The sequence below is a fragment of the Myotis myotis genome, unplaced genomic scaffold, assembly GCF_014108235.1.
Source record: "Myotis myotis isolate mMyoMyo1 unplaced genomic scaffold, mMyoMyo1.p scaffold_m19_p_18, whole genome shotgun sequence".
Classification (NCBI taxonomy): Eukaryota; Metazoa; Chordata; class Mammalia; order Chiroptera; family Vespertilionidae; genus Myotis; species Myotis myotis.
In genome coordinates this window covers 1,030,141-1,052,537 of record NW_023416322.1, presented here as the reverse complement: position 1 = coordinate 1,052,537, position 22,397 = coordinate 1,030,141, and the positions used below count along the sequence as shown (strand labels likewise).

The window sequence follows — 22,397 nt, the reverse complement described above, 5'->3', positions numbered from 1 at the left end:
GGGACCAAGTGGGGTGAGATAGGCAGAGGGGCGGGGCCAAGGGACGCCAAGCCCCAGCCAATCCGCCCTCTGCCGCCACGCAGATGACCCCGCCTCCAGCCCTCCTGCCCCCACCCCATCGCACCCCGACCCCGTCCGCCCGGCAGCGGCTGCCCTCGGGGACCTCCCGACCCGCGCCGCGCTCGGACCGCGTCTCTGGCCGCGCGCCGGCGTCGGCGCCCCCCATCACGGGGAAGGTCGCCGGGGCGGCGGCGGAGGAGCTCCCCCATCACGGGGAGGCCGGTTTGGAGCTGGCGTGTGGCACTGCCCCCTGCTGGTCCCTCCTGACCTGAGCACCGGGCTGAGGGCCCCTTCACCGCCGCGCCCGCCCACTCCTCCTCCTCTAAGAAGTGCTCTTGGGGTGACTGATGTGGAAACAGGCAAGAATCGCCGGTTTTCAAACACGGGACTGGGCCGCAGCCGTCCGCCGGCACAGGACGGAGTGGGCACTCTGCAGCCTCCGGCCGCCCTCTGCGTGATGTCCGTCCCCCACCCCGTGGCCTCCTCTGGACGATGTCCGTCCCCCACTGAAGTATCCATCTTATATAAAAACTGCTGTTTGAAACTTTAACCCTGATAGTATGGCTTCTGTCTTAGATAATAAGGAAAGTAAGACTACTCCCATTCCAGTGAGGCGGTAAACTGCCCCAGACAGCTGTCAGTGCTGACAGGCCGGGCCTGGAGACACGGTCCCATGGCCCCTTCCCAGCAGGCAGGCCTTCTTTCTCAGAAGGCCCGGGAGTCTCATTCCAAATTTGGGAGACAGAGGACTGGGAAAAGTATAAATAGAGTTCCCGCCATATTGGGGGCCCAGAATTTGAAAGACACATTTTTCTCTGGGCCTGCACAGACTTTAATAATAAAATGTAACTCCTGTAGTCCACGTTGCTGTTCAGCCCTTGCTTCGGGAGGATGCTGCAACTGTAGTCGCTGGCCAGCTCAATAAAGGCTCCTAATCTTGATCTGAGTCCCTGGTGGCCGTCTCCGCCGGTCGCCCCATTACACCACCCGGGTGGCCTCGCTGGCAGAGCGTGCCCACCTTCTGCGGAACAATGGAGCGTGAACATACGCTCCAGGGCAGGCAGGAGGCGCTGTTTGGGTGGTTCCGTCCAAATCTGTTTCAGAGCCGGGTCAGTATTCGGTTGTTCAGGAGCTGTTGCTCTTTGTGTGTGTGGAGGGGGGGGGGGGGGAGACGGGGGAAAAACGGGGGGGGGGGTGACGGGGGAAAAACGGGGAGGGGTGACGGGGGGGGGAAGACGGGGGGGGGGGGAGCCCGGACAAACCCTGCTTGGATTTAGGAGGGACCTCTGTGAGCCAAGCAAGCAGTTTGGTGACAGTAAAGAGCCCCCATTAACCTCGGACTGTCTGACGGCACAGAACCCGGGCTCCTGGGTTTGGCTGTGCCAGGGACCGAGGTGCTTCTCTGCCAGCAAAGCGGGCTGGTCTGTGAGAAGCCCGGTCAGCAGCCCTCTGCTGAGCCCGCCCCACGAACCGGTCTACCCCCCGGCGCCCGGTGCTTCTCTGGGAAGGAGGCGAGGCCCCGGGGGAAGAGGGATAAGGCTCAAACCACCATCAGGCGCATATTTCTTTAATCATTGTTATTTACAGTTGACCATTATCAGACTTACAGAGAATAAATAAAGAAAAGAAAATATACAATTGGTATCTCGTTCTTTTTCTAATACAGAGAATTCTTACATGCTCTATTTTGGAATGACTACAATAGTTTTAAGCAGAAATTAAGTCAGTTTTCTCTTTACCCCTTGCCAAGCCACATGTCCCTCCAGAGTCCGCAGAGCAGCCCAGGTGTGCCCTCCCCCAGGAAGCCTGCTCCTCGCTGCAGCAGAAGCAGAGCCACCGGACGGACGGACGGACAGACAGACAACAGGGGAGTGGGATGGGCGGCGTGGATAGCGAAGGGCGGACGTGAGCAGCTAGACTGCGCACTCGGTGTGTTTGTAGGAACGCTCACAAGTTCTGTTAGTTCCCAGCCTCTTTTCAGGAAAACAAGTTTTCACTCGGAGTGATTGCCTACCCCACGGTGCCCTCCCTCAAACCTCGCAAACCCCCCTGTGCTGGTACCTGCGGGTCCCGAATGCCCGCGAGCTCGGCGAGCTCGGGCTGACGGGTCCTGCCCCTTTAGAGTCCTGGAGGTCATTGACCAGACATCGGCAAGACTTGTTTCCAAAGGGCTGACTTTGGGGCCAGAGTCTGGTGCCTGCTCTGGACGGGGTGCCTTATACAGAACGACCTTGAAATGCTGTCGAAAGACCTCAAAGAATAAGGCACACACAGGACATCCACCAGTGGGTCTGTTCTCCACCAGTAAGCTCTGGCCCTTTCTACTCTCTCCTCAAGTGAAAAACCCTCTATCTCACAGCAGAGCAATTCTCCCCAATTCACCACAGTCATGCAGTTGGACAAGTTTCTGTTTCTATATTTGATTCATTCAAAGACAACACTCAGTAAGCATGTACGGGGTGCCCAGCAGGCGAGTCTGGGCCAGGAACTTTACAGGATATGGGACGCAGTGGTAAACAAGTTACAATTTGGTGAGTCCTAAACAGGGCACTTCAGACACCGCCACAAACCTCGCAGCTGGGAGCCACAGAGCTGGAGCCCCAATACCAGCCACCCCTTCCCCTCCCCCCTGAAATTAGTATTTAATTTGGTCTAGTGTGGTTTATTTCATTTCAGAACAGATTAGTATTTAATTTGGTCTAGTGTGGTTTATTTCATTTCAGAACAGATATTCAGGCAAATGAAACCTCTACTATTCTGAAACTAGTTTATCACATTTAGGGTCTATTCCACTGTATTCTAGTCCTCCCACAAGGTGCCCTGGGGCCATAACTCGGTGCCACCTACTCCTTGACCAAAACACTGGTTCACTCTGGAGTGCTCTCTTTGCCACAATTATGATCCTTCCTTGCTGTAGAAACAGCAGGAACTGCCTGGATTTCCCTTCATACCTGACTAGAGGCCCGATGCACAAAATTCCCCGGCTGCCGGCACCAGCTTCCTTCTGGCACCTGGGACCCAGGCTTCCCTCACAGCCCTGGCTTCGTCCAGAAGGCCATCCAGAAAGACATCCGGTCTAATTAGCATATTACACTTTTATTATTATAGATTCTCTAGCCAGCAAACCCTGTCAGGTCTTCACTGTTCTCTGTGTTGCCTGATTCTTCCAAGTTGTTCTTGATGATTCCAGATGCTAAACAGCCAAGCAAAGTCAGCAGATGCGTGCACGTTCGCGGCCCAGGCAGGATAATGCTCGGTGATAAAGGAACAAGTGAGTTTGTTACATTCCCTTTAAGAGTTTGTACATTTGTATCCAGATGGTGTCTTTCTCGAGGCCTCCAAGCAAGGCCAGGTTACAAACCAGCAAGGGTTAGACCATCCAGAACAAACCAGTGCAGGTGAAGAGCTGGTGGAATCTGAGTGTGATCTGCGGTTGCGCTAATATGAGACCAATGTCCGTTTTCTGGCTTTGGAAAAGCGTGATGGTTCCGTAAGATGTTATCAGTGGGAAAGCCTGGTGTTAGGGTGAGGCCACTCTGTACTAGTTTTGCAACTTCTTGCCAGTTTTAAAATGTTTTGAAATAAGTAGTTTTAGAAACAATTGCCTACCAAGTAGTGCAGCTGATTGTAGCAGAGAAGTCAAAATGCCAGCAATCCAGTCCTCATTGATCATTCCAGCTTCTTCCCGTGTTGGGAAGCATTCCAATTCATTTACCAAGTGGAAAAGACATTCATTTGCTTCGTAAAAATGTTAAATTTCTGTTCAGGAGGATTTCCCAACATACACCAGGATCTGTAACTCCCAGAAGGATTCAGGGACCTGCCATTTGCCAGGCCACAGGTCAGAGGTCAGAGGTCTCACGGAAAAGGCGAAGAGGGCAGGACTACGCTAAATTCAACTTAGGATCAGGGACTTAGCAGTCCTATTTGAAGAATAATTTAAGGCTTAACTATAATTTTCTTCACTTTTTTTTATAGTTTTGGGCAAAGCAGATGCTACTCTGTTTTAGAATATTTCCTTGAAACTTCTTCCTCTTTCCCTCTTCTCTGTTCTCCTTTGACACAAAACACATGGTTGAGCTCCACTTCGTGCGGAAGCCTGGATGGAGGGAGAACGACACAGCGCTTCCACCCGCACCCACCTCTGCGTGGGTGTCAAATGAGACTGAGTCGACCGATCTAGAGCCTAATGCTTCCCTGTGTCTGTGGCCCTTCTGGGCCCAGCAGTGATCCCTTAACAGAAGCAAGAGATGGGTCGCAAAGCCGGCTGGTGGTCTGCCAGTTCCCCAGGCCCAGGTCTGCATCCCAGACAGCTCTTGGGAACCAGATCCACGGCGGGCTGAGCCGATGGGTTCGCAGCTGAGGTTACAGGCGCCCAGACCTCCGCCACCTGCTTCCTTGGGAATGAAAGGGCCTCCCTGCCGGGCACCGTGGGCCATGCCCACGAGGACCTTCTCTCTCAGAGGCTCTGCAAAGCTCCCTTCTGTTCACGCTGCCCCTGACGTCTCCTTTTTCATCATCCAGAATTCCTTCTCTCCATACATATCCTCCTTTCATCTTCACGACACTTACTTTTTCTGCCCTGACTAGTTCCGTCTCCAGAACAGAGTCTCACCCTCGCCGGAGTCTGTCCGGCTCCTGACCCTTCGCAGCCACCTATGCGAGGTCCGCTCTCCTTCCTGCGGCCTTTTCCTGCCACCGGCCTCCGCTCAGCCACACACACATTCATTCACCATCTGCCACCCCCTCCGTCCTGTGCTCCTCACACCTGGGGCACCTGCAGGCGATCCTGCCCCTGCGCTGACACCACAGCCCCCTCCGGCCTCCAGGCCAGTCCTTTCTGAGCAGGTGAGTCTGGGCCTAGCTCTCAGCACACTGACCCGCCTACACAGACATTCCGATCTGACTCCAAAACCACCACCTGGACGGAAAACGTTCCATATGCAGAATAAAGGTGACGTTTAGAAAGGCTAACAGGACGCAATGATGGTCTGCCAGCCACCTGGAGCCGATGACCTCTCTCGCCCACGGCCGGGGAACAGAGACACCCCACATTCCATCTAAATAGGACTGCTCTCTGCGGGGTCATGAAATGCAGGGGTTGAGGCGGGATGTGGGAAAGAAGCAGAGGAGAAAAGTTAGGCGCAGGACGGGAGAAATGCCGCCCTCCTGCCCCCAGCAGTCCTGGCAGGGCCGGCTGGGCCCCACTGGGGTCGTGCTCAAGTCCCTTGAATTCTAGAGAAACGTGATGACTGATCTTATCTGCTCACCCTACGGGCCCTGTGGTGCCAGGTTAGCGTTATTCGGTGTCTGAGAGCTGCTTCCGGACGAGATTAGCTGTGGGTTATTGGACTGAGGAAGGCAGAGGCCTGTCCAGTGTGTGGGCCGCACCCACTGTGATGAGGACTCGAGTGGAAGGAAAGGAGTCCACTCCGCCTGAAGCTGAGCTGACTCCTCAGCCTCCTCCCTGGACTGGCCCCCGGTGGTCTATCCTCAGAGGCGACCACAGTCTCCTGGGTCTCTTGCTCGGCCCTACAAATGGTGCCATGAGCCGATTCCTTATAAGAATCAGAAACGTGCCGAAACCGGTTTGGCTCAGTGGATAGAGCGTCGGCCTGCGGACTGAGAGGTCCCAGGTTCGATTCCGGTCAAGGGCATGTACCTGGGTTGCGGGCACATCCCCAGTAGGAGATGTGCAGGAGGCAGCTGATCGATGATTCTCTCTCATCGATGTTTCTAACTATCTCTCTCCCTTCCTCTCTGTAAAAAATCAATAAAATATATTTAAAAAAAAAAAAAAGAATCAGAAACGTGTGTGTGTCTCCTATCCGCTGTTTCTCTGGGGACTCTCAATAGGACGTGATGCTAACACGGACCTTGTGAGCAGAGAGGGGCAAGTCCCAAGGGGGAAGTGAGCGTGTTCAGCCCTGCAGGTGTCTGACGGGCGTGGGAGCGCACACATGGCGGTGTTACTAGTGCGGCTGGAGCAACTTCCCTGACAACCTCCTGCCGACCACAGTTCTCGGGGCAGGAGGTGAGCAGGTTCCCAGCAAGACTGGACACATGGGACTGGGAGCCCTCGCGGCCACCGCTGCAGCACTCTCAGCTCACAGACCAGGAGACACAGTGCAGGCAGCAGACTTGTCCAAGATGGCACAGCTGCTCAAAGCAGAAACGGGTCAAGCTCCCCAAGCCACTGTCCTGACTCCCCACCTGCGATCCTCCAGTTCATCGAGGGAGAGACTGGAGACGGAGTCCCAGGACACGACAGGAAGGGCGTTTGCTGGGGGAAGGAGAGGCCCTGCCAGTGCCCTGGGGAGCGGGGGTGAGGTGTCTGCCATGGCCTGGAGCAAGGCTGGGGGCTGAGCAGGGAGGCAAGGGCGTCAGAAGCAGGCCCAGGGGTCACGCTGCTCCTGAGCCTGAGCCGTGTCCTCTGCCGTCTTCCCTTGTGTCCCCTTAGTGGAAATTGGGGTTCCCTTCACTGCTGTCCCCTGACTCTGGGGGTGTGGGGGTCGGGAGCTCGGGAGCCATTCTGACGGGACTCTGATTTGACCGGTATCTGTTCCCACAGGTTGGGAAGCCAGGCCTCCCTCTTTCTCTCCATCACACGTGGCCTGTGCAGAGGGTCACCCAGCACCGTCCACACATCACTGCTCTGGGGTCCACAGCTACGTCTGCCTCCCTCACTCCTCAGCCCACTCATCCTGTGCGCCCCTGGCAAAGGGGGGCGGCGCTCCCCTCGCTGGTCCCAGGCGGCCCCTAGGAACCCTCGGAGCAGGCGCTCCCCTATGGCACACGCCTGAGGAACCCCGCCCACCCTTTATTAAAACAGTTGGCAGCTTTAGAGAAGATGAACCAAAGGGCCGAGGTAAAGCTATCGAAACAGCAGTTTTTACGGATTCCGAAGCGGCCTCACGGAGACACACCTGGCCATGTAAGACGGGGCTGTCCGCGGGCTTGTTTGCAATGACAGCCCTTCCTACCTCCACACAATACAATTCCTTCCTACGCAGTCTGTTTCTAGGCACAGAGACCTCCACCCTGAGCCCTGCCCACGAATGAACAAAACACCCATTCCAGAGAGCGGCGCTTTTTCAAACAGGTGACAGCTACTTGGACCCAAGAGGGACGCACAGAGCGAGGGCCGAGCCCAGTCCAAGGCGCCACTGGCCGTGCGCTTTCCCCAACCTGATCTCTGGGTTCCTAAGACATTAGTATTCAAGGTTTTACTTCTGATACTATTTTTAAAGGCAACATAAAAAAAAAAATATTGTAGAACCTGCACATTTATAAACATAAGCATATTTAGCCTTTATAAATTATCTAAATCATCTAGCTTTGTTCTCAACACTGGTACATCAATGAAGGTTTCTTTACTGGATTTTACCTGCCCTAGCGGTTTTTTTCTTTTTTAGTTCTTTAATGTAAAAAAAAGTATATATGGGTCAGGGGTGGACAGGGGGGTGGAGCGGTGGGAAACGAGGGGCGGGAGGAAAGGGACAGCCTGCCTCGCGTGCACTCGGTCCGTGGCGTGGCGCGGGCGCGGGGCGCGGGCGGCCTGGCCCGGAGGCGGTCACTCGTCGCCCTGCTGGAGCAGCAGCAGGTGTATCTCCTGGAACGAGGGCCGGTGCCTCGTGTCCCTCCGCCAGCAGCTCAGCATCAGCTTGTACACGGAGTCGGGGCAGATGGCGGGCTGCGGGAGGTAGGTCTTTAGAAACAAAAAGAGAGAACGTTCAGGAAAGAGGGGAGGGGAGCTGCTGCATCGTCACTGACTCGCCCTCCTCCACCATCTTGGAGGTGGTCACTGCGTCCTGAGGGGCCCGCAGCCTGTCAGCCCCGCCCCCTTCGTCTCCGTCCCTGTCCCTTCCGCAGGACTTTCTGCTCTGGGGTCCCTACCACCAGCCCAAAGGCCAGGCGGCAGCAAAATGACATCTCAGACTGGAGACCAAGAGGTTAGAACCCGGGGTCCACTTAGACCACAAGCCTCCAAGGAAAGTGCCCTCTGGAAATTCTCCACCGTTTGTTAAGACAAATTGAAAACAAAAATGTTAAGCACATTTATTCTCAGTATTGAAATGATTGCTCTATAGGCTTCTACGCACTTTCAATTGCATGCAAAGGATGTAAGGTTTGCCTAAGCGATGGGCCCTGCGTATAAAATTCCTGCTAGAATTCATGTCGCTGAAGTTCTCCTGAATGAGATCCACTCTGTTCGGGAAGGAGTGATGGTAGCGGTGCCATCGGAAAGGCACAGAGACCACACGCAGACTGGGCGACCCCTGGCAGGGACAGTGGGAGAGACGGCCGCATGCGCGCCAACCCAGACTTTCACAGTTCACACACCAAAATTCTACCCATACGACGGAAAGCAGTAAAATATGAATTGGAAATTCATATCATCCTATCTAATAAAAGAGAAACATGGTAATTGGCATACAACCGCTACCCTTCCCATTGGCTAATCAGGGCGATATGCAAATTAACTGCCAGCCAAGATGGCGGCCAGCAGCCAGTCAGCTTGAAACTAACATGAGGCTTGCTTGCTTCAGTGACGGAGGACTCCAACATTCCCCGCCTGCCGCTGCAGGCCTCTGAGCTGCAACTCTAAGCAACTATGTAACAAATATAGAAGCTAAGCAAAACCCCAGAAACCTGCCTTAGTCCTCCGGGCTTCAGCCAGCAGGATCGCAACATTGTTAGCAAAGGCCAGAAACCTACTTTCAGCAGCAGAGGCCTAAGAGCTGGAGCCAAGCCTCAAAGCTAAAGCTGGCCCAGAATAAAAAAAAGAAAAAGAAAAATAGGAGCGGTTGGGAGCTTCAGTCACCCCCAGCCTGAAAACAGCCCTCATCCCCTCACCCAGGCTGGCCAGGCACCCCAGTGGGGACCCCCACCCTGATCCAGGACACCCTTCAGGGCAAACCAGCCGGCCCCCATCCGTGCACCAGGCCTCTATCCTATATAGTAAAAGGGTAATATGCCTCCCAGCACCAAGATCAGTGGAGCCGCAAGGCCCTCCCGGCACCGGGATCAGCGTGATGGGGCAGCGCCCAAACCCCCTGATCGCCCTGCGGCTCTGTGTGTGACGGGGTGGGGTCACAACCTCCCTATCCACCCTGCTCTGTTCGTGACAGGGGAAGGCGCCCCAACCCCCTGATCAGCCCTGCTCTGTGCCTGATAGGGGAGAGCTCCCCAACCCCCTGATCGCCCTGCGGCTCTGTGTGTGGCAGGCTGCAGTGCCCCAACCCCCTGATCGGCCCTGCTCTGTGTGTGACAGGGTGCGGCGCCCCAACCCACCACCCCCCCCCCACGGGCCCTGCTCTGTGTGTGACAGGGTAGAGCCATAACCTCCCCATCGGCCCTGCCCTGAGTGTGAGAGTGGTGGCGCCCCAACCCCCTGATCAGCCCTGCTCTGTGCCTGATAGGGGGGAGCTCCCCAACCCCCTGATCACCCTGCGGCTCTGTGTGTGACAGGCTGCGGTGCCCCAACCCCCTGATCGGCCCTGCTCTGTGCGTGACAGGGGGCAGCGCCCCAACCCCCTGATTGGCCCTGCTCTGTGAGTGACAGGGTACAGAGCCCCAACCCCCCTGATGGGCCCTGCTCTGTGAGTGACAGGGGGCAGTGCCCCAACCCCCTGATTGGCCCTGCTCTGTGCATGACAGGGGGTGGCGCCGCAACCTCCCCATCGACCCTACCCTGAGCGTGACTGAGGGTAGCATCACAACCTCCCAATCGCCCTGCTCTGTGCATGACAGGGGACGGTGCCCCAACTCCGCAATCAGCCCTGCTCTGAGCCCGACCAGGGGCTGCACCTAGGGATTGGGCCTGCCCTCTGCCACCCGGGAGCAGGCCTAAGCCAGCAGGTCGTTATCTCCCGAGGCGTCCCAGACTGCGAGAGGGCACAGGCCGGGCCGAGGGACCCCCCTCCCCCCCGAGTGCACAAATTTTTGTGCACCGGGCCTCTAGTCTATAATAATAAAAGCGTAATATGCTAATTAGACCAGACATCCTTCCAGACAACCTTCAGACGAAGCTGGGGCTGCGAGGGAAGCCCAGATCCCAGCTGCCGGAGGGAAGGAAGGCCTACTCTTTCATGAATTTTGTGCATCGGGCCTCTAGTATTTACATAATAAAATGTAGTAATATAAAATAATAAAATAGAAATTTAATAAATTACATTTCGTAAGTTAATGTGTTAAATAATTTTTTCTTTTTAGTTTATTAATTTTAGAGAGAGAGGAAGGGAGAGGGAGAAAGAGAAACGTCTACTGGCTGCCTCCAGCACGCCCCCTACTAGGGATTGAACCTGAAACTTGGGCATGTGCCCTGACCTGGAATTGAACTGGCGACCCTTCAGTGCACAAAACAACACCCAAACAACTGAGCCACACTGGCCAGAGCAAATTTAATAAATTTTTATTAAAAATTTAAAGTTGTGCTTAGAGGCAAGGAGCTTACTCAGAACAGGGTGGTGATATGTGGCTTTGGCCTGGGCTTTCGTCAAATATTTGACTTCACTACTCAACCATTGGGCATTTGATCAGAATATATTGGTTCACTACCAGTAGGAAATGGTGGACTTTTTACACTGAATATTTTAAAATGAGTAAAAAACTACCATTTGATCCAGTGATCCCACTTCTAGGAATATATCCTAAAAAAACAAACACCAATCAGAAAGGTCATATGCACCCCTATGTTCTTAGCAGCACATTTTACAATAGCTAAGATCTGGAAACAGCCCAGATCATAGCTATTGTAAGATCTGGAATGTCTGGGCTGGCGAGGAGCCTGACCTGCCCCCTCCTGCCCCCCAAGGATCCTGGGGGGACACAGAAGCAGAGTGTGTGCATGGTGCCTGGGCAAGAGCTGGTCTTTCACTTTATCTGGATGATTCGTGACAAAGGACTTCATCCGGTGGCCCGTCCTCCAGCCACCCTGTCCTGCTAAGCCAGGCCCCCTCTCTCCCCCGAGAGAGCACCGGCCCCGCCTCCCAGCCCGGCCTCACCTGCCTCCCTTGGTCCCGGAAGAACTCGCCGGTGTTCTCGATGACCTGCTCGTCGGACAGCTGGGAGTAGGGCTGCTCCTGGCAGAAGGTGAAGGCCTCCCACAGGGTCACCCCGAAGGCCCACACGTCACTGGCTGTGGTGAACTTGCCCTGTTTAGATCAGGGCAGGAGAGAAAATAAGAATCACCTGCCCACAGGAGGGGCTGGGGTCTCACAACCTGAGTGACCGCCGCCCCCCTCCCCCTGCCCCTGGGGCTCTGAAATGGCCGGCGGAGGTGCTGAGAGGACCGGGCAGTCCCCGACACCTGTGCCTCACTCAGGGCTGCTTCCCCTGGACCCGGGCTCAGGGCCGATGGTCAGAAGAAATGACATTTGGAAAAAAAAGTCTCTCTTACCCACCCATGGTCCAGAAGACCAAGAGTTGAATAAAAATTATAAAACAAAGAATGATGAACTTAAAAAAGTAAACGGTGATAATCATTAAAATAAAAATATAGAGATCAGTGTAAATAATGAATTAGAAATACGGTTATGGAATTAATTCAGAAGAGAACTATTTTGTGTGGATAACATTTCTTTAAATGATTTTTTAATTCCCTAAACTAATGAAGACCACTCAGTATGTGGAAAGGAGAGAGGGGAAAATACTAAATCCCTTATCACCACGGGTGCATTTTTAACCCTTTTCCCCAAGTTTTCTACAGTGAGCATGTCACATTTACCAGCAGAAATAGGCAAGTACCAAAAAGTAACAATTAGCACTCAAAGCAGGTCATCCCATCTGAGCAGACACCAAGCCTGCGGCTGCCTCAGCGGCCTGGAAGTCCCTGGCCGCTGCGCCCGCGGCGCCCACCCCCCGGGCCGCGCCCCCCCCCCCCCCCGGGCCGCGACCGCCCACCCCCCGGGCCGGCGCCCACCAGCAGGATGCTCTCCCAGGACATCCAGCGGATCGGCAGCACGGCGCGGCCCTGGATGCGGTAGTAGTCCCCGCTGTACAGGTTCCGGCTCATCCCGAAGTCGGCGATCTTGATGGTGTAGTTCTTGCCCACCAGGCAGTTCCGTGTGGCCAGGTCTCGGTGGACAAAATTCAAGGAGGAAAGGTACTTCATGCCAGAGGCGATCTGCGTCGCCATGAACTTCAGGTTGGCGTAACTGAGGGAAAACAGAGAGAAAGTCGCCTGTGGACAGAAGGAGCCGTGACAAGTGCACAGCCTGCACGGTTCCAGCCAACGCCGGCCCCCACGTGGCTCTCTGCTCTTCCCTGCGTGGCTTCTCCCCACACGCCAACCCCGCCGTCCGGACACAGCAAGCTGAGGGGTTCGCTGCTCCCCGTCTGCAGACCAGGTTAGTGTCAGGAAGGCAGGCAGGGGAGGGGCACGGCTGTTACCTGACAGTGGGCACCTGGCTGGGGCTGGAGCTGGGCGGCTCGTGGCGGGAGAGGAACTGGTTGAGGTCCCCGTTCTCCATGTACTCGGTGATCATGCACAGAGGGTCGTCGGCGATGCACACGGCTAAGAGGCGGATGATGTTGGCGTCCTTGAGCCGGGACATGATCTTTATCTCCTTTAGGAAATCATTCCTTTGGAGAGAGACACGTGGATAAGCCCAGAGAGGCCAGAGCCAGTCAGGAGGCGAAGGTGGCACAGCGCCCATCCCCCCGCACGAGCCTGGTTCCCAGACGACCTTGGGGAGGACAGAGGACGGCCGGCCGGGCTGCCTCACTCTCACAGCCTGGAGCAAGCCCTGGCCGCACTGCGGCCTGAGAGCGAGAACTGGGAGTCACGGCGGCAAGCCTGCACCCAGCCACAGGCCTGCCTGCGGAGAGGGGCCCCGGCTGCATCAGATACCCCTGCCCAGAACTGCTCGCGAAGTTAAGCTCTTCACCGAAATCGAGTCTGACAAGCACAGCCGTTTACCCCTAGGTAGAGCCCTGGAGCCAGTCTATGAATAAAGCAGAAACCCGGGTCCACCTGGCACCTCTGCGTTTTCTCCTGCTGGCTGTCCTGGATGCAGGCACGCCCAGCGCCGGTCCCAACATCAACACGGTTTCGTACAGTTGATGTGGGCAGCAATATGCGGTCATTTCAAAACAAGCGCTCACCGGGCCACGACTAGTAACTGTTCGTGTGTTTGGTGGCAGCCGCCCGAGTCACAAAGTGGCTATGCCCTTTCCCACAGCGATACTGGGGTCGGGGAGACCACCAGCCCACAGTCCCCAAATGACTGGAGCAGATCGGTTAAGTCTCCTGGGAGCTTTCTGGGAAAATTCTATCAATGGACACCCCCCGAACCGCGTCAAGTACAACAACCCCAAACAGGGGTCCCCATGGCTCTACAGGGGCCAGAGCCCCGGCCGCCCACCACTGCTCGGTGGGCGTGGACGCGGGGGAGGGTGCCGTCGCTGGATGAGACCCAAGGTGTCACCTGTCGTTCGTGCTCGTGTCCCTCACACTGGAGTTCTCAGGGAAAGTCCCGGCCCCTCTCAGTTCTCCTCCCCGGCTTTTCTTCTTCATCCCCCAGCCTGCCGTTTGCAAGGCCTTTCCTGTACCCTTTCGCCCTGTTTGGAGTTCGCGGTGTTTGAGGAGGGATAAGAAACTGTCTCTCACTCTGAGTCTCAGCGAGACTGCCATCTATGGAGGGGAGGGTCCCCGTTGGGGAAACGGCTAAAGGACTGTGGATCCTTCCGCTTTGAGGTCATGGTCCTTTTCCAAGTGGAGGTAGCTTCTCACTGTGGGGGTTGCTGGACATAGAAGAAAAGGAGCACAAAAGAGGGGAAAAGTGAGAAAGTAAACGGAGATGGAAAAAAGGACGGAGAAGGCTGAGCAGGAGCGTGGTGACCGGCAGTAAGGACACTCGGGAGCTCTGGACAATGGCTGAGGAGCGCCCACTCGGACGGCCATCCGTGGGACGGCCAGGGAGCGAACAGGTAGCGAGTCCAGTGGGAAATGTGCCTTTCTGGGAGGGAGATGGAGAACAAAGGTGAGGATGCTGGCCTGGTAGAAGGTAACGCGTAACCATGGAAACGTGAGGTGGCTCACAGACCTACCCTCTCCAAAGAAAAGATTGCTCAGAAGTATCCCGGGGTGTCCCTGACCTGACCTGAGGATGAAACACGTAAAGGAACCTCAAAAGGCAGCCACAGACCTGGCGTTCTTGTTGGCGTCTGCCCGGAGCATCTTCACAGCCACCAGGACCGGCTGGCTGGCGCTGGCATCCACAGCCAAGTCTTTGCCTTTGAACCTTTCCATCCCCTCCACTTCGCAGAGATGGACCTGGACGAAAGGCATGCGTCTCAGCACCAGCGCTCCTGAGGCGGCTCAGCCTCCGCGGCGCCTCCAGGGGCAGGACGGCCGCTCACCACGCATTCCAACAGCCAGGCGCATAGATGCATGGACACATCTACTGCCCCAATACTTATAAAAACAATAGGACGTGTGCTGCTTCCTACAGGTTGTGTCCATGGCCCAGAACACGGTGTGTGTGAATGAACGAATCCGCAGCACGGCATCCACCACGGAGGGCTCACCACCCGTGCGAGCCGCTACACGCTTGAACCTTTGTGGATCAGACCAATGCCAGGCAGTGTCCCCTCTAAGACGACCCCTTAGCACAGGGCTGGCATTGCAAGTGCGGGTCCCGTAACAGCACAACGAGCCTGCGTCTTTCACCCGGGGCAGCGTGAGGACGGAGAGCAGGAGCAGGGCCTCGGACTCCTGCAGCACCACCCCCCTGGGGGGAGCACGCCGCACCTGAAACCAGCCCCCGACCGTTAACCAGGCGTCACGGCGGGAGTGTGGGCGGCCACTGCTCGGACCTTCGGAGGCGCGGTGACGAGGAGGCTGACGGGAGAGGGAAGGGCCAACACACAGGCCCGCCTCGAGGCGCCCGCCCGCTGCTCCTCCTCGGCCTGCGAGTTGGGCCGGGGCTGCTGTGGGACGCGGGCGGGCGGGCGGGCGGGCGGGCGGGCGGGCTTGTGCGGGCCCTTGTACACTAAGTCCCATGAAGGGAGAACAGGGGTCTCTCGAGAACGGTGTCGGGACAGTTTACAAGACAATCACATCCTGTGGGCCCCCGCCCGCTGTCACCCCTAACCAATGTGAACATATCGACTGTTCTCAGGGCCTGGAGAGCCTGGTGACCTGCCCGGTGTAACTCCCACACAGAAGCCAGCGGGCCCAGGAAGCCACGGAGCTGGGCAGAGGTGCGGTGACCCGACACCGGCTTCCTGGGGAGCCGCGGGGAGGCGTGGCGGGCGTCCGCAGGCGGGTCCCCGTGGAGGGACTCCGCTCTCGGGCCACGTTTGTTCACTGTGGCCTGTGGGCCACCGGGACTGGATGCCCCTCTCAGAGCCACTCACCTCCCCGAACTGGCCTTCCCCTAGCTTCTCCTTGAAGGCAAGCAGCTTCCGGGGGAACTCCTCCACGGCCACGTCCTTCCCCGAGAGCAGGTCCATGGTGAGGGCGGGCACGGAGTAGGTGTTGCCCCCGGTCACGCCCTGCAGGTTCACGATGTCCGCCTCTGCGTAGTGGGGCGCGCCCTCGGGGCCACTGGGCGGGCCTGGCTTGGTAAGGCCGCTGCAGCCTGGAAGACACGGCGGAGGGCTCGCTCCGGGCTCTGAGGCTCCCGGGGTGGCCCCGTGAGAGACGGGGGATGGGGCAGGTCCCTAGCCCTGTCTCCCCCCCACGCTGGGTTCCCAGAGGCTTCCTCGTGGCTTTGGAGCGGCCACCATCGCGCCTCTCCTTTCTCAGACCACAGGACCGCGAGCATGTCCTTGGGTGACCTTGGGGACGCTATCCCCGCGGCCATGGCCTGTGAGGCGGAGGTTACGGCGGGAGCTCTAACAGCATCTTCCTTCATTGTGAGGCACCACCCGGCTTAATGACCCAGTCTAGGTCGTGAAACGCTTTCTGGTTAAACTTACAGGATCTAGTTTAAGACACTCCCTAACTTGAAAGAAAACATTGAAATACGAGGGGTGTTAGGTTCAGAAACCAGCTACGTTGCCCAGCCTGGGAACTCGCTTCGCTCCCGCCCTCTTCCTGCCGCCTGTCCGCACTCCAGGCCGCACTCCAGGCCGTGCCCCCCGCAGCAGCACCTCCTGAGGCTCAGGCCGCAGCTTCCTCTCTTCCCTCCCCTGAGCACCGTCCGCCCCCGCCGGGCCCAGCAGCCCCCCTGATGTCGCTCCACAGCCACTTCCCAAAACGCTGGATGCGATCCGCGGGCGCTGCTTTTCCAAGCGGAGCTCTTGCTGAGAAGAGCCGGGAAATACGCTCGTCAGGAAATCTGTGTGAGCGATAGAGCTCACCAAGGGAAACAGGTCTGGGTGGGGAGCCGAGGCCCCGGGCCCCGCAGCCTCCATTGCTCCTCCTCCAGGGGCCCCGGTCCTGAGCGCACCCCCAGATGCTGGTGTGGGGAAGGCCCTTCCCGGCACTCTCCCTCGGCCACCTGAGGGGGCTCCTGGCCCAGACGCCTCAGTGAGCCCTTCTGTTCACTCGCTTCCACCTCTGAGGTGGGGCCCTGGCGCTCGGTGGGGGCGTGGGCCCCTCCCACTGACCAGCAGGTGGCACGCCCGCCCTCCCCCTCGGCCAGGCCGCCCCCAGCTCCCTGCTGCTCTTTCAGCCTCACCCGGCGCCTCCTCCCCGGGAGCGAACTCTGGGAGCTTGCGGATCAGCCTGGAGGGCTCCTGGTAGTCCGGCCGCAGCGGGAAGATGCGGTCGTAGGTGGAGCTGGAGCCCTGCTCACTGGGCGGTGAGGAGTGGTTGTTGTGGAACATGCTGGACTCGCTGGGCAGGGACAGGCTGACGGTCATCTCGTCGTCCAGCATCCGCCGGGAGGCCTGGCGGGGAGGGAGGGAGGGCTCGCTGCACGGGGACCTTCCGGCTCCTCTCACCCGGCCCCCACGGGCTCTGCGAGCTCTGGGACTGTGCGCTGTGCGGCCGGTGCCGGCTGGTGGCACAGGCCTCACTTCGCGTCCCCTGAGGCCCTGGCACGTTCTTCACCTGACCCGCGGAGAGCCTGTCCGTTCCAACCAGAGCTCTCAGGCCCGGCGTTCGATGTCCTCGGCAGCAGTGGACTTGGCTGGCCACCCCGTGCCAACCACAGCACAGTGCGTCCGCGGCTCACCCAGTCCCTCTCGCCCACAGTCTTACCAACCAGCAGTGCCCAGCGAACCACACCTGCTTCAGGATCACAGCAGCTAACTGTGTGTCGTCCTGTCTGGTGTGCCCTGCTGCTCCTTCAGAAAATGCCAGAATCTGAACCTGATCCCTCACCTCATGCTGTGGGTGTCAATGAGAAACCTAGACGCCTGCTTCGCCCCTTTACTGCCTGAAGGTCCCTGTGGCAGTAAAACCCCCAAACCTAAGCTTCCTCTCTTCTGGCAGCACAGGAAGCCTGGGTACACTGGGCGGCTCAATGCCTACGGCTGAGCCTCCCCGAGAGAGATCCGCGCACACCCGGCCAGGAGCCCACAGGAACTACCGCCCGAAGCTAATGCTGAGTGACGCCGGGAACGGGCCTCCCCGCGGCGTTCGCCCGCAGCGCTCGGGCCCACGGGGCCTCTGCGGGTCCCTCGCTCAGGGCCCGGGGAGAAAGAACTTTCAAGGACCAAGATAGACAGTCCAGGGCAGACGTTCCTCTCCTCTGTACCTGGAGTCCAGTCAGCACCCTCTCCGGCCCAGGCGGGGGTTTCGGAAGCTAGGCCCAGGGAAGGGGCGAAGCACGGCTCACAGAGAGAGAGAGAGACAGACAGCTCTGGAGTGGGGGGCAAGGACCCGCCCCTCGGACCCACCGCCTGTGCGATCAGGACACAGCAGCTCCGACCGCCCAGCAAGCCTCAGCCCAGGGCACCAGGCCAGTGCCCCCACCTCCGCCTCCTTCGCCTCCGCCCCTGGGCTGCCCTCTCCCTGGACGCAGACGCGTGTCCGTCACAGGCGTCACGCGTGCTGCAGGCGCCTCCTGTCGGTCTCCAGGCGCTATTTGTGGTAAGAGCCTTAATTCAGGGAAAGTGCTTCCAGGCTGACGGCGAGGCCTAAGTCACAGGGAAGCACAGGCCTCTCCCGTGAGATGCTGCGGCCGAAACCCCAACGCGAGCCCCTCGTCTCAGAAACTGACTGTGGAGCAGCTCAGTCTGGAGCCCGTGATGCCGGCCGTCCTCCGGCCTCTCCCGCCCGTGCCCCCCCCCCCCCCCCCCCCCCCCCGCCTCCCGTGGGCACTGGTCTCCTGGAGGCCTCCCAGGCTCTGCCTGGCCCGCCCGCCCCTCACAGGCAGTGCCAGCCCCCACAGCCCACGCCCACGGGAGCTCCCTGCCCGGGGAGGACGTCCACGGCCAAAGGTAGAAACCCTTACTCCCCGGAACAGCCCGAGGCACTGAGCAGTCGTGTCCAGAAAACTGGTCTCTGGCCTGAGGAACCAAGCGAGTCATGGCTGGCCCACCTGTGGTGACCTGAGTGTGTTTCGGAAGACAATGACAACTTATTTCAAGACCGACAACTGCAGGAACAGAGAGACAGGTGTGAGCCGTGTAACGTGAGCACATCACGTGTGCCCATGAGAGAGGCCGTCAGGTACAACTCTGCCCAACTCACCACCACTCAGTGAGGGTCAAGTGGAAGTCCTTGTGGACGGTAAAGCGTTAGATGTAATGACAATTATTCAGATAAGTTGGCCTGGACAAGAAACTGAGGAAGGGGCCCACAGGGATGGACAATTGTAACGTTAAGCATGCAGAGAAGTGGGAATAGAACTGTGAGAGCTTGGCTTGGATATTAGTGAGGCTGGATGCTTTACACACACACACACACACACACACACACACACACCAAAAAATAAACAGCAAACAGCAAAGAAGAGGAGCAGTATTTCAGAGATTTTGGGTAGGTATCAGTTGTCCATCAGAAGCACTTGTTAATTTTTTTAAATTGTGTTTTAAGAGAGAGAGGACGAGAGATGGAGAAGTAGAAACATCCACGGAAGAGCAGCATGGACCGGCTGCCTCCTGCACACCTCCTACTGGGCATGGAGCCCACAACCTGGGCATGCGCCCTGACCGGGAATCTAACTGCGACCTCCTGGTGCGTGGGTCAATGCTCAACCACTGAGTCACACCAGCTAGGCTCCTGCTAATTTTTTTAAATATATATATATATTGATTTCAGGGACGAAGGGAGAGGGAAAGAGAGATAGAAACATCAATGATGAGAGAGAATCATTCAGCAGCTGCCCCACACTGGGGATGGAGCCTGCAACCCAGGCATGCGCCCTGACCGGGAATCGAACTGTGACCTCCTGGTCGATGCTCAACCACTGAGCCACGCCGGCCGGGCATCCTGTGCATTTTTTTTAAACGCACATGCCTGCACCTCCCTCTCCACCCAGGGCATCAGCATCTCTGAGGCGGAGCCTGTGCTGAGATCTCACGATTGGGAGGAGCTCCCTGGGCAGGTCCCAAAGTCTCCACTCTGAGAATGAGAACGTGGACCTGCCCGTTCTTTCCTGGCTCCTTCAGTGACAAATCCCTCCACCCTGCGCTTCCCGGGGCCCGGGCGAGCGCCTCGCTGGGTGCAAACCCTCACAGTTCGCCCTTGGGTCCCGGGGCAGCAGCGGCCTGGCGCCTCCTCACCTTCTCCAGCATCTTCTGCCAGAACTGCCTCCAGAGGATGGTGACAATGACGGCCAGGAGGATGAAGATGATGGCCACCAGGCAGCCAATCAGGATCCGGGTGTTGCTGTCGTCGACTTTCAGCATTGGGTCTGCAACCAGGAAGAGAGGTGGGGAACGCCGTCATCTTGTGGGACAAGGAAGAGAAGGGGCCTGGACCAGCGACAGGCCTCTCAGGGTAATTCCTCTGGTGCCACCTGGACACCTGCTCCCTCTCGGCCTTGCTACTCTGTCCTCTCGCCTCCTCCTCCCGTGTCAGACGGGATCACGGACAGCTTTCCAACTTTCCCCAAATGTCGTCCCTTTATCACCACGGCCGGGGTCTACGGGCCCCTCGTCACACCTCCTGAGAACCAGGTGAGGGTCCGGTCTGCGCGCTCTGAGATGTGACAACTCGCCGAGGCTCCTCTTTGAGACGCAGGGTCATGCATTTCCCAGGTGCTGGCTCCCGCGACTAGTGAGTGTCTGAAGCTACAGACACAGGTCTGCACATTTATCTCCGATTAGAGAGGCTGGTGCTGCCCTCAGCGCCCCAGCCATCCATGGACACCCGGGGGGCCGCGGGTAGAAAGGTCTCCCCCTGCTTCTGCTCCCCATTTCCCCAGCTCCCAGAAGCCACTGGAAGCAGGCCACCTCCGCCTCGGGCGAGCACAGGCCGGGCAGGGAGGAGCGGAGGCTGGGCCCACCTTTGGGGGGCGCTGTCTCGGGGCAGAGCCACCTGCGCCAGCTCCCACACAGACAGCAGGTGCAGTCTCCACCCCTAGGAGCTCCCTTCACCTGGTTTGCTGGAGGCGGACTCACCGTAGGTGGTGGGCGCCCCCGGCGAGGCGGGCAGGGCCCCGGAGGTGTTGTACATGGCAGCATCTGTTAAAGACAGGCGGAGTCAGAGCTGTGGGCGAGGAGCGGACAGCAGTCTGCAGAGGGCGGGCCCGGCCGGCCCAGCGTGAAATCAACTTCTCGGCTGGCCACTCACCTTTCTTAAACATGAAATCATGTCATACATTAAATAAAAACATCACCATTCATCTATTGAGTAAGCGCAACTTTTGTAAAACTTTTGTTTAAGTTATTATATACTCGTGCCATGGTATTAAAAAGAAAGAATCAGTGATGTGGCCCTGGCCCATTTAGCTCAGTGGTTAGAGTGTTGTCCCACAGACTGAAGGGTCATGGGTTCAATTCCGGTCAAGGGCATGTACCTGGTTGCAGGCTCCATCCCCAGCCCCAGTTGGGGCACATGTGGGAGGCAACCAATCGTTGTATCTCTCTCACATTGATGTTTCTCTCTCTGTATCTCTCCCTTCCCACTCTCTCTAAAAATTAATGGGGGAAAAATCCTTGGGTGAGGAGAAGGAAGGAAGGAAGGAAGGAAGGAAGGAAGGGAAGAAGGGAGGGAGGGATGGAAGGAGGGAGGGAGGGGGATGTCGAGAGCCGTGACTACATATTATCACAAAGCTCACATAGGAAGTTAAGGCCCCAAGTCAGACAGTGCACAGGAAGGCGGGGACGTGGGCCTGTGCAGGCTCCTGCCAAGGCCTCTTTCCCTGCAGGAAATCCAACTGTGTGACAGAGGGCTCTCACCCTGCCGTGTGGCCTGGCCCTGGACTTGTGACCGAGCTCGTCCTGCGGACGCAGACGGCACCCAGTGCTCTCTCTGGGAGGCAGCAGCGTCAGGACCGGACCCCAGTATGGGCCAGACTGATGTGGGCAGCGGAAGTCCTCCTCTGGGTGTCCGGCCGAGGAGGTCAAGAGCTAGACCTGCACCTCTGTCCCACGGACGTTCTCGCCAAACCCTCGCGGCTCCTTCGCAGCGTGCTTTCCGCGTGCGGGCGGCGACTGGCCCCCAGGACGGCTCGGAACTGGGTCCAGTGAACACGAGTATTATCGTGACGTGGAACCCAAGCTCAGGAGGCCCCAGGAGTCAAACACCGCCGGGCTGCCATTAGCTGTGCCCGGTACCAGCCGCTGTGCACACGCCGCGCGTGGACGGAAATCCGCGGTCCCCGTCACACAGGTAAGTGCGTCCCCCAGGCCCCGCACGAGGCTCAGTCCGCGGGCAGCGTCCAGGCAACTCCACTGCCCGTGGCCCTTCTCTCCTCTGGCCGCTGAGGGTTGGTCCCAATCTGACCGCGTCCTCCGTGCCGTTAGCTTCCCCAGGCCTGGCACAGTCCTGGGACCCCGCCGTGACCTCCAGACTTCATTCCCACCAACAGCAGCCACGACTGCCGAGGAGATGGTTGGTCCCACTTTGGGGCAGTAAATGCTCAAATGGGCTCGGGGCATCCTGTTCCTCCTAAAGCAGGAGAGTTCCAGAGGCCGTGGGGCCCGGGCCGAAGGACATGGAGCTGCTCAAGGGTGTGCGCCCCCCGCAGGGCAGTCTGAGCTTCAGAAAGCATTTGACTCAACACACTGAATTCTAAAAAGCAGTGAAATGCGTGCGCAGTGACACCAACACAAAACCAGGACGGAGAGCCAGCAGCTCCTCCGAGGCCCTTGGAGGTTGTGAGGGCGCCGACTCCCTCCGACAGCTGCCGAGGAGGGAAACCAGGCGCGCACCCTGCCTCCTGGGCAGTAACGGTGCAGGAAGGTCCCCGTCAGAAGACGGGCGCTGACAAATGCAGAGGACCCAAGACTGAGGGCCACCCTTCAGCGTCCCCCAGGAGCTGACTGAC

The 22,397-nt window shown here is 58.0% G+C and overlaps 1 protein-coding gene across 1 annotated transcript in view; it reads right to left on the bottom strand.

Annotated features, from left to right (window-relative positions):
* Nucleotides 1-1,611: 1,611 nt before the first annotated feature.
* Nucleotides 1,612-22,397, bottom strand: part of DDR2 (discoidin domain receptor tyrosine kinase 2) — a 71,544-nt gene continuing 50,758 nt past the window's right edge. The window contains exons 9-17 of the mRNA XM_036343406.1: nt 20,527-20,589; nt 19,687-19,817; nt 16,692-16,902; nt 15,424-15,647; nt 14,211-14,338; nt 12,454-12,645; nt 11,984-12,218; nt 11,067-11,216; nt 1,612-7,768 (exon numbers count right to left, since the gene is read on the bottom strand). Of these exons, the coding sequence (XP_036199299.1) occupies nt 7,634-7,768; nt 11,067-11,216; nt 11,984-12,218; nt 12,454-12,645; nt 14,211-14,338; nt 15,424-15,647; nt 16,692-16,902; nt 19,687-19,817; nt 20,527-20,589 (1,469 nt within the window). The 3' untranslated portion in view covers nt 1,612-7,633. The remainder of the gene's footprint in view (nt 7,769-11,066; nt 11,217-11,983; nt 12,219-12,453; nt 12,646-14,210; nt 14,339-15,423; nt 15,648-16,691; nt 16,903-19,686; nt 19,818-20,526; nt 20,590-22,397) is intronic.